A 12,363-nucleotide genomic window follows, 5' to 3' on the forward strand; every position below is an offset into this window, starting at 1 on the left:
ATTATCTCCACCGCGTATGTATACATACATATATAGATATACGCAAGTGTGTTGCCTTCGCAGCATTCACTATAATCTATTTGAGAACACACATAACGGCGTAACGTCGCATTCAACATATTTGTTGCTGTGCAATTGCTACTGAGCGCGTAGTTGCAATTTCAATCGCACTGTAGTCTAGACTCGAAGCTGATACTGGTATTTGCGATTTGTTCGGTTGACAGTTAACCAGGTGCAAAGTTCGGCTTCTTCCATCTGCCATCCACAAAACTACTATATTTTCGCACTGCATGTAAAACTATATACATACATATATGTTAGTGTGTATGGATGTATGTATGTATGGGCATGTGTGCCTTGCTTATCAGTCAGAAACTTTCTACGTGATTTGTCGCACAAAACTTTTATTTTGATACTTTTCGATTCTATTCGTGGCAACCGAGAGTGTCAGCATGCAGTTGATTCGCTGTAAAGCCACACAAGACTTATATAGTATATACAAGTGCATACATATGTGTTATATGTTTCTACCGATGTGTATTCTTATATGCGCTCAATTATCGCCAATTACATATTTCAATAATTTATGTACAAAGTAGTTCATTTATACACTTAAAGCTAGCAAATCGATCTCTTATTTGTGGACTAGACCTGTTTCGGATGATTCAAGTACGTACTTGCTTATAATTAGTTATACCTTTGGATTGAATAGAAAACTATAGGTAGAGTGAATGCCTAACGACCTTGTATAGATTGAATAAACATCCGTATATCTATATGATCCAAAAAGTTTTTTTCTAGGTCTATAATTATATTCGTACAAATGAACTAACTGGCCAAGAAAGAATCAACCCAATTTTCGATACTCTATTCTGATGAGAACCATACACAAGTGAGAGCGTACAGCATTGAAGAGAAAAAATGATTGTCAGAAGGGAAAAGATCTGGGCTATAAGACGAATGAGGCAAAACTTCCCAGCCACTGTTTTCAATACAGTTTTAACTAGCCTTGCAAAATGAGACTGAGCGCTGTCATGATGAAAAATGGATGTCATTAGCTCGCTTCAATTTGTTGAGTTGTTGTCGGCAGCGTTCCTCATTAATGGTTTTACCCGGTTTTAGATGCTCATTATACAACAGTACTTCTGATCACACCAAACACAGGGTATACGTTTTAACTTGGCGTCTTGGATATGCGGCTTTGCTGTAGATTTGGCTGGTTGACCAGGTTTCACATATAATCTTTTGCGTTTAGGGTTGTCGCAATAGATCAATTTTTCATCACCAGCCACAGTCCGATGCAAAAACCAATTTTTTATGCTGTTCAGGCAGCATTTTTGACACGAAAATTCTTCTTTCATCGTCTCTTGGCTTCAATTCATATGGTAGCCAATTTCCTTGCTATTGAATGTATCATGTAAATCATGTGACAGTGACAGTGCGAGCTCTTCTTATGTTTGGCAACAATATCTCTGGAGTAATGTTTCCAGTTTCTCATCTTCAAATTTTTTAAACCTCCCACGACATTATTCGTCTTCTCAACTAAAGCATGCTCCCATATACCTCCACCAAAACACGCTGGCTTTTGGCTGAGATTTTATTTAATATAAAAAAATTTATAATATAAAGAAAGTGATTAAGAACAACTCCCTTCAAAAACACAAAGACACAAAGTAGTTATTTGAGTGGAATAAACAAGGACAGTATCGCATATTCTGAATATCGTAACAATGAAATAATAATCAATTTACGCCAAGCAGTGAGAAGTCTTCGAACGATAAATGGTTTCTGTGAGAAGCTTTTTCGTGCCATAAATACGCCAGGAGCGACCCATTTTAGAGACAAGAAAAAACGTTAATTTCGGTTGCACCGAAGCTATAATATATATAAGCAATTGTTTCCGATCGCTCAGTTTGTATAGCAGCTGCATGTCACGGTGGTTCGTTATCGACGGTTCCGACAAATGCTCGGGGAGAAAAGAACGTGTTCAGAACGATTTTTCAAAAATTGAGAGACTAGATCGCATATATGGTACTTATATACACCGACACCCATCGCTACATCGACTCACTGCGTCATGCGGATAATTTAGATACATACATATGTATATATGTATTTTATAGGGCCTCCGAAGTTTCGTCATGGGTGCTACAAATTGCGAGCCAGTTTAATTACAAGTTTCTTTACATTTTTAAATTAAAATTTATCTACTATTTATAGTATATATCGTTGTGAAAACTTTTGACATGATAACAATGACTCTAGTATACACCTGACTCTTACCATTGTACTTATCATTTTAACTTTCCGCCACTGAAAATATATGGCCATAATCTTTACAATCATCATGTATGTATATGAGCACTTGCATTAAGTCATTTGAGTGAATCACTGATATTAAAGGGACTTAATTTAAACTCGGCAGTCAATGCTCGATAAAAGCTCACAAAAAGGGGGCTTAACTAAATATGATAACGAGTCGTAAATAAAATTTTGACGAATGTCACGTAAAAATGATGGCATCCACTAAAGCCTACAGATGTACGTTGCAGATCTACATGTTGTAGCTATGGAAAATAAAATATGAATTTTTTGCTACTAATGAATCTAATGTTAGAACTTATATGTGGAAACAAGCATTTATATCTCTTCATTCGACCATTTCATATCATTTAAGTATTTAAATTTATTTATAGCTTAATGAAAATAACTTTTAGATTTCCGACTAATGTAGAAATTAATTCAAAACACGTTGAAAACCAATGTCATCCAATTAACATATGATTATCATATATTTTTGTTAGCTTAATGTACAGTTTTGTTGAGAGATGTGCGAATTTCCTTAAAAATTTTACTTCTGCCTGGAAACGTTAAAAGCGAACTAATGAATCTTTTCAGAAGGTTCTCACTTATTACCAACCACAAAGTCAGTCAGTGGTGAAAATTCATGAGCTCTCTACCCACAAATCTGGTCTTTTGCAACGAATTCCTTTAAATACGAGGTATGACAATTAAGTAATGAGACTGATTCCATAAAAACCGTATATTTGAAAATTATTCTACAACTCTGCCATCCCCTTCAAAGTAGTCCCCTTGGGCAGCTATACATCGATTCCAGCGCGTTTTCCATGCTTCGTAACATTTCGGGAACGCTTCGACTGGGATGTCCGTAATCGACTCAAAATGGGTTCCTTTGACCACCGATTTTGTTTTAGGAAACAAAATAAGTCACGTCGGGCGAATACGGCGCTGTTGCAACACGGCGATCCCTTTAGAGGCCAAATACTGGGATACGGTGAGGGCGGTGTGGCACGGCGCGTTGTCGTGATGAAGGATCCAGTTACGAGCGATGTCTGGGCGTTGACTCGTTTTCGCAATCTTTCGAGTACTTGGCAATAGTAGACTTGATTCACAGTTTTCCCCGGTGGAACGAATTCTTTGTGAACGATTCCACGGCTATCAAAAAAGGCAATAATCATCGTTTTCACCTTCGACTTGCTCACGCGAGCTTTTTCGAGCGGGGGGCGCGCGGATACAGCCATTGAGCTTTGGGTACGACTAAGAGCATTATCGCCATACACTCTTACAATTTTAGCGTACCTTTCCGAAATTGTTTCGCCCAATCTGGCGCAAAATTTTATTGCGACGCGTTGCTCTTGATTTCGTTTTTCCATTTTCGTGACGAGCACTACAAACACACGTCTACTCAACAAGCTAGAGCCATGGTACATATGTATATCAATGGAGAGGGGAGAGATGCCGAAAAAAGAGAAGAGAATTTCAAGGTCACAGGTTTACCACAAGCGCGGCAATAAAATCAGTCTCATTACTTAATTGTCAAACCTCGTAGACGCCTTAAAACTGCTAAGTAAGATACCTTATTGATCGTTTAACTCTGTGTAAGGAATGCATGGTGAACCTCTCGTCACCAGTAATCATGCGTTTGATGAATTGATAGTCCTCACCTATGTTGTCAAACGATCTCTACTCGACATTGTTTTGCATTGACACGCTTTATATCCAAAACATTAAGCAAAATTCGTTGTGTCGATCCATAAGAGATATTGAGATTCTCTACGTTAGAGAGATAGATGCCAAACCGATGATTTTCAAGCAGTGTTCTTTAAGTTTTTCAATGTTATCGTCTTTAAAGAGGTGGATGGACGACTCGCTTGAGACAAGTTTTTGGATAACTTCACGGCCTTCATTGCATGCGTTGTGGCACTCAAATACTTGTATTCGTGATAAAATAGACTTCCAAAAACACTTCTGCAACATTTTTAATAATTAGCCGTGATTTCATTCGCGTCAAATTTTATCAGATGTGCAAAGAGATTGTAAATAAGAGCTGTGGTTTGTTTTAACCGATGAATCACGTGTCTTCTTTTAATAAACAGAAGATTTCGTTCAACATGAAAGTTGCAAGTGCTTCGGACGTGAGTGAATTGTGAATTTTATAAACTCATATGTTTAACTAAAGGTTACAAGGTGTTATTGGAACTAAGATCATATGCAGAAACAGATCTTTTAAATTGTATTTTCTATTGTTTCAGCTGAAATATAGTTAGTGCGAGTAAAACTGTGTTCTGGAACGCAAAAAGGTTTAATAAAACAGTAATCGGTAGCTGTAGATAACGAAGTGGTGCCAAGATCTTGGATTATCAATGTATTCAGAACCTTAATTCATGTCTACTAGATTAATTTGTGTTTTTTTAGCAAAATAAGTGCATTTTTTCTTGATTTTATTAAATGTTATTTAAAACTCTTTAAAGAAAATTCCCTAAAAATATAAGCTCATATAAAATACTTAAATTTTTACGTTATCAAGCCTGATATGCTTTAACTTAAGCCCCAACAAACCGCACAAGCTTGCAACATTCTCACCAAACCAACTAATGAATACATTTTGCGCAGATCTACGAGTAGACAATTCAATGGAAGATTATTCTTGGTGAAGTGCACTCAACATCGCCCGACGCTGATTGCAGGCGCGAACATTAATGCAACATCCTCGCATGGACACGCTTACAAACATCTACTTTTGTGCGAAGCGAAAGCGAATAATGTGAAGGGCAGAATGCATGTTGTCTGACTCAAATACAAACGTAAGCACAAACACACACATATGAAAGCAAATTATTTGCACATACACACACTTACATATTTACATACATCTACTTGTCTACAAGTAGTTAAATGGAATTCAATAATATTAATGGTAAATAGAAGTTCAATCAATTTCCTTTAGCCAAGCAAACAATTTGCATAACGAAGATGCAATCCTCACAATAAAGGATATGCGGCTGAGTGCAAGGGCAATAACAACAAATGCATAATATGCGAAATATAACAGCTGCGGCAAACACATACATACATACACATACATAGATATGTAATGTTGTATATATTTACCGTTATAAGCAATTAAATTGAAGAACCAAAAGGAACTGAGCGAAAAATCTGGTCTTGCGGTCTTTGCAGGAGATTAAGCTGCCAAGCGGCGATGCCTAGAAGAAGTTATTACGTGATTTGCTGCGAGGATATTTTAAGCGGCTTCGAAGAGTTTTGATTTTTTGAAGCTTATCTTAAATCAAACCGCATGGATACAATCTGTGTTGTATTAGAAGTCAAAAGGTTGGCAAAAGCAAATAAAAAGCTTGCATGCAAAATTGAGTGATACTTACATATTAAGGTGTGTTCAGAGTAACCCAGTGAACATATGTACTATGTATATGTAATCATCATAACATCTTTTCATATATTCCGAATTGTGGCTTAGATTTGTAGATTTAAATATCGATATTTTAAAGTTTTACATTTTTTCTCGAACTTTGGCCGTTCTTTTACAGGCAGGCTCGAACTTTAAAAATTTTATACCCGCAACAGGATATATAAAGTGTGCACGAAGTCAGTGACACCAAGAACAAGCGTCGGGATCGTATAAAATATATATACATTGTGACCACGTACCCGCAAATTGTAAATAAAACACAAAATAATGAATTATTTATTTTGTCGCCTTCAAAGTAATCCCCACCAGATGTAATACACTTATGCCAACAATTTTTGCAGTCGTTATAACACTTTGCATAAGCACTTTTTGGGATGGCCTTCATTGTGTTTTGAGATTTAAATTCGGTCACAATCGTGGCTCGATGCGATGGTGCATTATCATCGTGTAAAATCCAGGACCTGTTCTTCCAAAATTCCGGCCGCTTTCGATGGATATTGTCACGCAAACCTCCTCCATTCCGATCATTGTTGACTTTTTTGTATTTCAAACTCATAAACCCATGTCTCATTGACAGTTATAATGCTCTCTATGAACGCGGGATCAGAATTCGCACGATCAATCATGTCCAAAGAGACCTGTTGACGGTGGTAAAATCCGCTTTATCGGGACGAGTCGAGCAAAAATGCGTTTCATACAAAAAACATCCACAAAAATCATTTGAACGGACTCGCGAGAGATGTCCAGCTTTCTTGCTCTTTCCATTTTCAAGCACCATATCCTTTGTCCAGAGCGATTATGACGTTTTCAATGATAATACATATTAGCATTTGCGAAATTAATAATTTCTAATTCATATAAAATTTGCTTATAAGAATCTATCTTGGCAATTTTTTGCTGGGATATCATACATATACATATATCACAAGGATACATTCCTTTAATATGCCCAATCATATTGGTTCTAGCATATTGTCTAAATATTTGAACATTTTATATTGTTGTTGTAAATTCTTTCATACACACCCTATATACAACAACACATTTGTTTGCATGTACTTATTCATATAGTGTGTGTTATGCAGCTGCGTCGCTTTTGTATATGCAACACTGCAAAGCCATCGTTATCAAAGTGCATCACCAGCATTGCCTTAACCGCTCACCGCATTGAGCGGCAATTAATTGAAATTTTAGCTTCCGGCTGAGCGTCGGTATTCATAAAGTTTTCATTGCGGCTGAGTGAATTTTTAATTTTTGCAACTCCATCTACCAACACACACACACACTTGCATATGTACAGTGTATGTATGGAATGGAGATGCCACGGCGGGAGGCCAACACAAGCATTGCCTTTTAAAGTTGGCATAGGCTCGACTGTGGGCAAACAACGGCACCATGTTGCATGCACCAATGTGAACATGTGTATATATATTTGTAGCATGTGTCATATTTGGGGGCAGAGTTGGTTGCAAGCGCCTATTTGTATACCAACCATCCAATGGTGCGCTTATAAGCTGTCTGCATTGACTTTGTCTGTTGGCACTCAGCCCAGCTGACTGACTGACTGACTATTTCAACAAGCTACGCACACACACATACGTATACATGTATCCACCAACAAATTTTTCCAAATACATCTGCCTCTGTGCATCACTATTTCGTATTCATACACATTTGTGTGCCTAGCATCTAAACACCCCACTCACGGCTCCACCAGTCAGCCGCTGTCGTCGTTGCTCTCGTTGCAAGCAGGGGAACAACTAAAAAATGCAGCAGTTATCAGGCAGCTAAGCAAACCGGCAACTCACAGTTCGCAATCCGGGCAAATATTTTGTTCAATTAAAGTTGCTCAAACAGTGTCACGTAGAGTGCTTGGAACAATGGCTTCGACATTGGCATTGACAATGGCAGTGGCTGCGGCAGTGGCAATGGCAATGGCAATGAGAATGACAATGGCTGCGACTGCGGCTGCGGCTGCGGCTTTGACTATTTTGCAGTGCTTTGCTTTGGTTTTAGTCCGGACTCCAACTGCACCAGCAACGCCTCCCCCCTCCGATAGCGACTCCAGCGTCGTCCGGGGAATGTATTATGTTGTACATTCGAAATGAAACTGAATGTTTTGATGCGAACGCTTTCAAATCGGTATGTTGTCACGCCCTTCATGCCATTTGCTTCTCATTTGTTCCACTTGCAGTTTGTGCAACGCCCGCAATGACAATGGCATTGTTGTGCATTGATGCATGCCACATTCGCAATACTCCTGCATTCGGGTAGTGTCAGTAGTGCACAAACTTTGTTTGTGTGTTGTGTGTGTTTGTGTTCGCCATGCTGATGAAGGATATCCTTGCGTTACATCCTGTCGCCGGGTTATGCTGCCGTTGCTCAGCTAATTTCCTTGCGAAACTTGTTTTGCTGACATCTGAAGTATTGAAAGCATTGCGCTATTTTGGGATATACGAGTACCTTATTATATTCATCGTTTTTCTGACCGCATGTGCAAAATTATTTTGGCAGACATGTGAATATTTCATTTGTGTGAAGGCGGCGTTTGAATCGAAATGCACGAACTTTTCGAGATGTTCTTTAGCTTTCGATTTTATTTAATGTATTTTTCATTGGAATATTTAAAAACCAGTGCTTGTGGGGTGTGTGAAAGTATTTCTGATGGACTCGAAATTACTTATATATTGATTTACAAAACCAACAAACCTAATAAAATCTCTGAACACCTTTGGAATATAATTAATATTATGTACATATAATTTATAGTATTGATTTCGTAACCGAAGATGACCGATAAATAAAGGTGGATGAGTAAGATGTTTCTGATATATACATAGACTTCAAATCCAAAAGCCAAAAAAAAAATATTATTACGTTTTTTTTCATATTTCGGGATGCAATCTGGCAACTCACAACTTTGCCGTAAGACAAGGAAAGAGATGCTTCAAAACACGTCTATGACATCATGACAAGCGATGAATCGTGGATTTACGTGTATGAGCCCGAAAATAAACAGCGGTCGACTATATGGGTGTTTCCAAATGAGTCGAATCCGTACGTTTTCAAGATCCAAGGCAATAGTTGTACAAAGTTTATCCGGAAAGTAATAGGACTGAGTCGATTAAAAAAAATTTATTGAACCAATCGTTACAATGCATTGAAGACATCATGGAAGGCATTCTCCGAGATAGCCTTGAAAGATGTGGTACATGCTGCTTGGATCTCCTCTGTCATCTCAAAATGCTTGCTTCACATTGGCATTTTCAGGCAAGGAAACAAAAAAAGTCCGGGCCACATCTGGGCTGTAGGAACACTATCACATCTGTTCAAATTTTCTTGGCACACTTCCACTCACCTCAATTTCTGGTCGTCAGTGAGCACTTTTGGGACCATCTTCACGCACACCTTGCACATGTTCAAATGCTCCGTCACAATGTCATGAGCCACAGATTTTGATAAATTTAACATCTGGGCAATTAAACGAATACTTAGTCGACGGTCTGAGTTCAAAACTTTGCGCACACGAGTCACATTGTCGGTGTTTGTCGAAGTCTCAGGTCTTCCAGCATGGTCTTCATCAGCGACCTCTCCCCGACTTTACAAAAAGGCCTGGTGCTACCGAAACACACTACTTCTTGCTAAGCCTGCTTGATCGTATCAAACGACTCTATCGCAGATTTACCGAGTTTCAAGCAGAATTTAATCGCGTACTTCTGATCTAACGATCGCTGCATTTTCGGCTTGCACCACTCAAGGAAACACGTCGCGCGAAAATGTTTGTCCTGACTCTCCAGGTGCTCGGAGACAACTGACCAGCCGCTTGTTCGTTAGCTAGGAACGCACTCTACCGAATCCAGTCAATGTGCGCACGTTCCGAAGTACAGTCGCTGCGGAAGAAAATCAGTCCTATTACTTTCCGGACAAGCCCTGTATGTTTTTTTGACGGGACATATCGCATACATGCTACTAGAACAACGCAGAATTGTAAATTCTGAGTGGTACCCAACTATTTTTTGCCAGTTGTCTTGCAAGAAATCATAAAAACGTACAACCGAAGAAGTATCATTCTTCACCACTACAAGTTCACACACATGAACTGAAGAAACTGCATTTTTGAGCACACAAAACATCGATTTGATTAGTCATCTAACTTCTTTAACATTTTTCGACACCTGAAGAAGTGATTGATGCGTTCAAAAATCATATTTTGGAGACACCTCAAGCAGGAAGGCAAAAGCACTTCAACAAGTGGTTCAAACGCATACACAAGTTTACAGATTTTAATGGAGAATACTTTGAAGAAAAGCTATTTTAGATTATTTAATCGGATCGAAATCGGATTACAGCCACGCCTATTTCCCATTTAACACAATTTTAAATTCCATCTGACTTTTTCCTTTCGAGTGTACAAATTTGGAAGCAATTATATGATATTAAACGGGACAAAGCATTTTCTCTAGAGTATGTCATCTTATTGCCAAAAATTGTCTAGATCCAACAAAAGCTGTTTAATCTCCTAGGTACCGAATATTGGACACCAGTACTTATAGTTGACAATTGAAATACGGAGAAAATCCTTTCCTGATAAATGTCGGTGTGCGAGGAATGGGTTGAATCGAATTAATACTTCCCTTAGCCCCATATATCTAATATAAAGATTTTTGAACTTCCGTATACCTTTATACCGCATATAATATATCGGCCAATATGTGAGTTGACTTAATAAAATTGAGAGAACACATTTTTCTTATGACGGTGCATATTTGTGCTTAGAATGAAATCCCTATACCTCATTATGTACCTGAAGGTATGATTCTTCCCTTGTTTTAATCCTGGCAAGTTGCAAGAGTATAAAATGTTCGGTTACATTCGAACTTAGCTCTTTCTTACTTGTTTTGCTTAGTTTCTTGTTCATTTTCCGAAACAAAAATTTCACATTTTTTTAAAATTCCACCATTTTGGAAAAATTTAATACAGTGGACTCGCGATAATATGAACTAATTAAAAACAGGACTGTTAATTTTTGCGAGATTGTTCATATTTACGAAAGGTGCAAAAACGAAAAATTGTAGTATTAAATCAATTTCTTTTTATTTTAAACTTCAAAATAAACTTGTTTTATTAATTTTTTTCGTTACTCAAGTAAAACAATGTTGCATGTAAACAAAACAGTTTAGATATAATTTCATAATATACATATTTTAATTTTATAAGAAGTTGAAGCTCATTTTGGAAAAAAATCGGTAATCCTCTTTTGCTGTTTCTTTTGTTCAACCACCTTAAAAACTGCTTTTTCCCTTAGGTTCTTTAATACATTTAATTCCTTTTGTTCAACCATTTCACTTTGAACCCATTCCAAAGCATTATTAAATATGTCAATAGCTTCTCTTGCTGTAATCGTCTTTTGCGACTCTACAGTATAGTCGTCTTCGTCGGATATTTCTTGTATTTCATTTTCATTGAATTCAATAGCATCCTCGTTCCATTCTCTAACGTTGCAAGCAGTGATTCCAATCTGCAGTGAATATAAATATGTAGTAAATACAACTTTTTTGAGTTTACGTTTCTGATAAAACAAACCTCAGGTCTCAAGTTTTGTAAAAGGATGGCTGCGCTCTCCTCCAAGTTCCCCACATTCATATTCAAGTTCCTTCGAAGGATATTCAATCTCAATTCAATTCATCTTCAGGATCTTCTTGATTTTCAAGCATACTCAAAACATTGTTCCAGCATTTTGATAGCACAGCCTCATCCACTTTATTCCATGCAGATTCAAGGGTAATAATAGCGTCCTTAAGTGAAATTTGCTTCATAGACTCTAGCAATTCACATCCTGTTGCAGCAACGGAAGCCAAAAGACTGTTTCTGTAATAAAGTTTTGTAATCCTGATTGCATTTTGGTCCATGGGTTGTATAAGGGGGGTGACGTTGGGTGGCATAAACATTGCTAAAATAGAGCCGTCTTCACTTTTAAGTTCATTTTCAGGTGGATGCGATGGAGCGTTATCAATTAAAAGGACAGCCTTAACTGGTAGACCTTTTTTTGTCAAAAATTTCGTTACCTACATAAGTTGTAAGCTACTGAAATACGAGTTAAAACTTACCTCAGGTATGAATGAACGATGGAACCAATCTTTGAAGATAGCGGCAGTCATCCAAGCGGACTTTGAATGTCTATAATGAACAGGGCAGTCACACCCCTTAAAACAACGGGAGTTTCTGGCCTTGCCTATCACAAGGAGCTTGAGTTGATGAGATCCTTCCGCATTTGAACAGCACAAGAATGTTATTCTTTGCTTTTCCATCTTTGCTCCTGGGGCTGTTTTTTCTAATGATGATACATACGTCTTTTGTAGTAAAAGTTTCCAAAATAAACCGGATTCGTCGGCGTTGTAAACTTGCTCCCGGCTTAAACCAAGCTCTTCCATTTTCGTCTTTAGAGCTTTTTTGAATGGATTGACCAACTGGGGCTGCGAAGATAGTTTTTCCCCAGAAACTTGGAGCAACCGAACGCCATATCTATTTTTGAAATTTTGGAGCCATCCATCACTGGCATTGAAATCAAGGCAATTTTCTTAAATTGTACAATGAAGAACCTTCGCCTTTTCTTTTAACATCAGTCCGCTCAC

At 37.8% G+C, this 12,363-nt stretch overlaps 1 protein-coding gene across 1 annotated transcript; it reads right to left on the reverse strand.

The window, feature by feature from the left end:
- Nucleotides 1-11,403: 11,403 nt before the first annotated feature.
- LOC120772064 (jerky protein homolog-like) lies at nucleotides 11,404-12,162 on the reverse strand. Its single transcript, XM_040100489.1, has 2 exons — nucleotides 11,839-12,162; nucleotides 11,404-11,796 (listed from the first exon to the last, which is right to left on the reverse strand). Exons 1-2 carry the CDS (start codon nucleotides 12,160-12,162, stop codon nucleotides 11,404-11,406), a joined length of 717 nt encoding a protein of 238 aa, XP_039956423.1.
- Between the last annotated feature and the right edge of the window lie 201 nt (nucleotides 12,163-12,363).

Source organism: Bactrocera tryoni, chromosome 1 (assembly GCF_016617805.1).
Source record: "Bactrocera tryoni isolate S06 chromosome 1, CSIRO_BtryS06_freeze2, whole genome shotgun sequence".
NCBI classification, from domain to species: Eukaryota; Metazoa; Arthropoda; class Insecta; order Diptera; family Tephritidae; genus Bactrocera; species Bactrocera tryoni.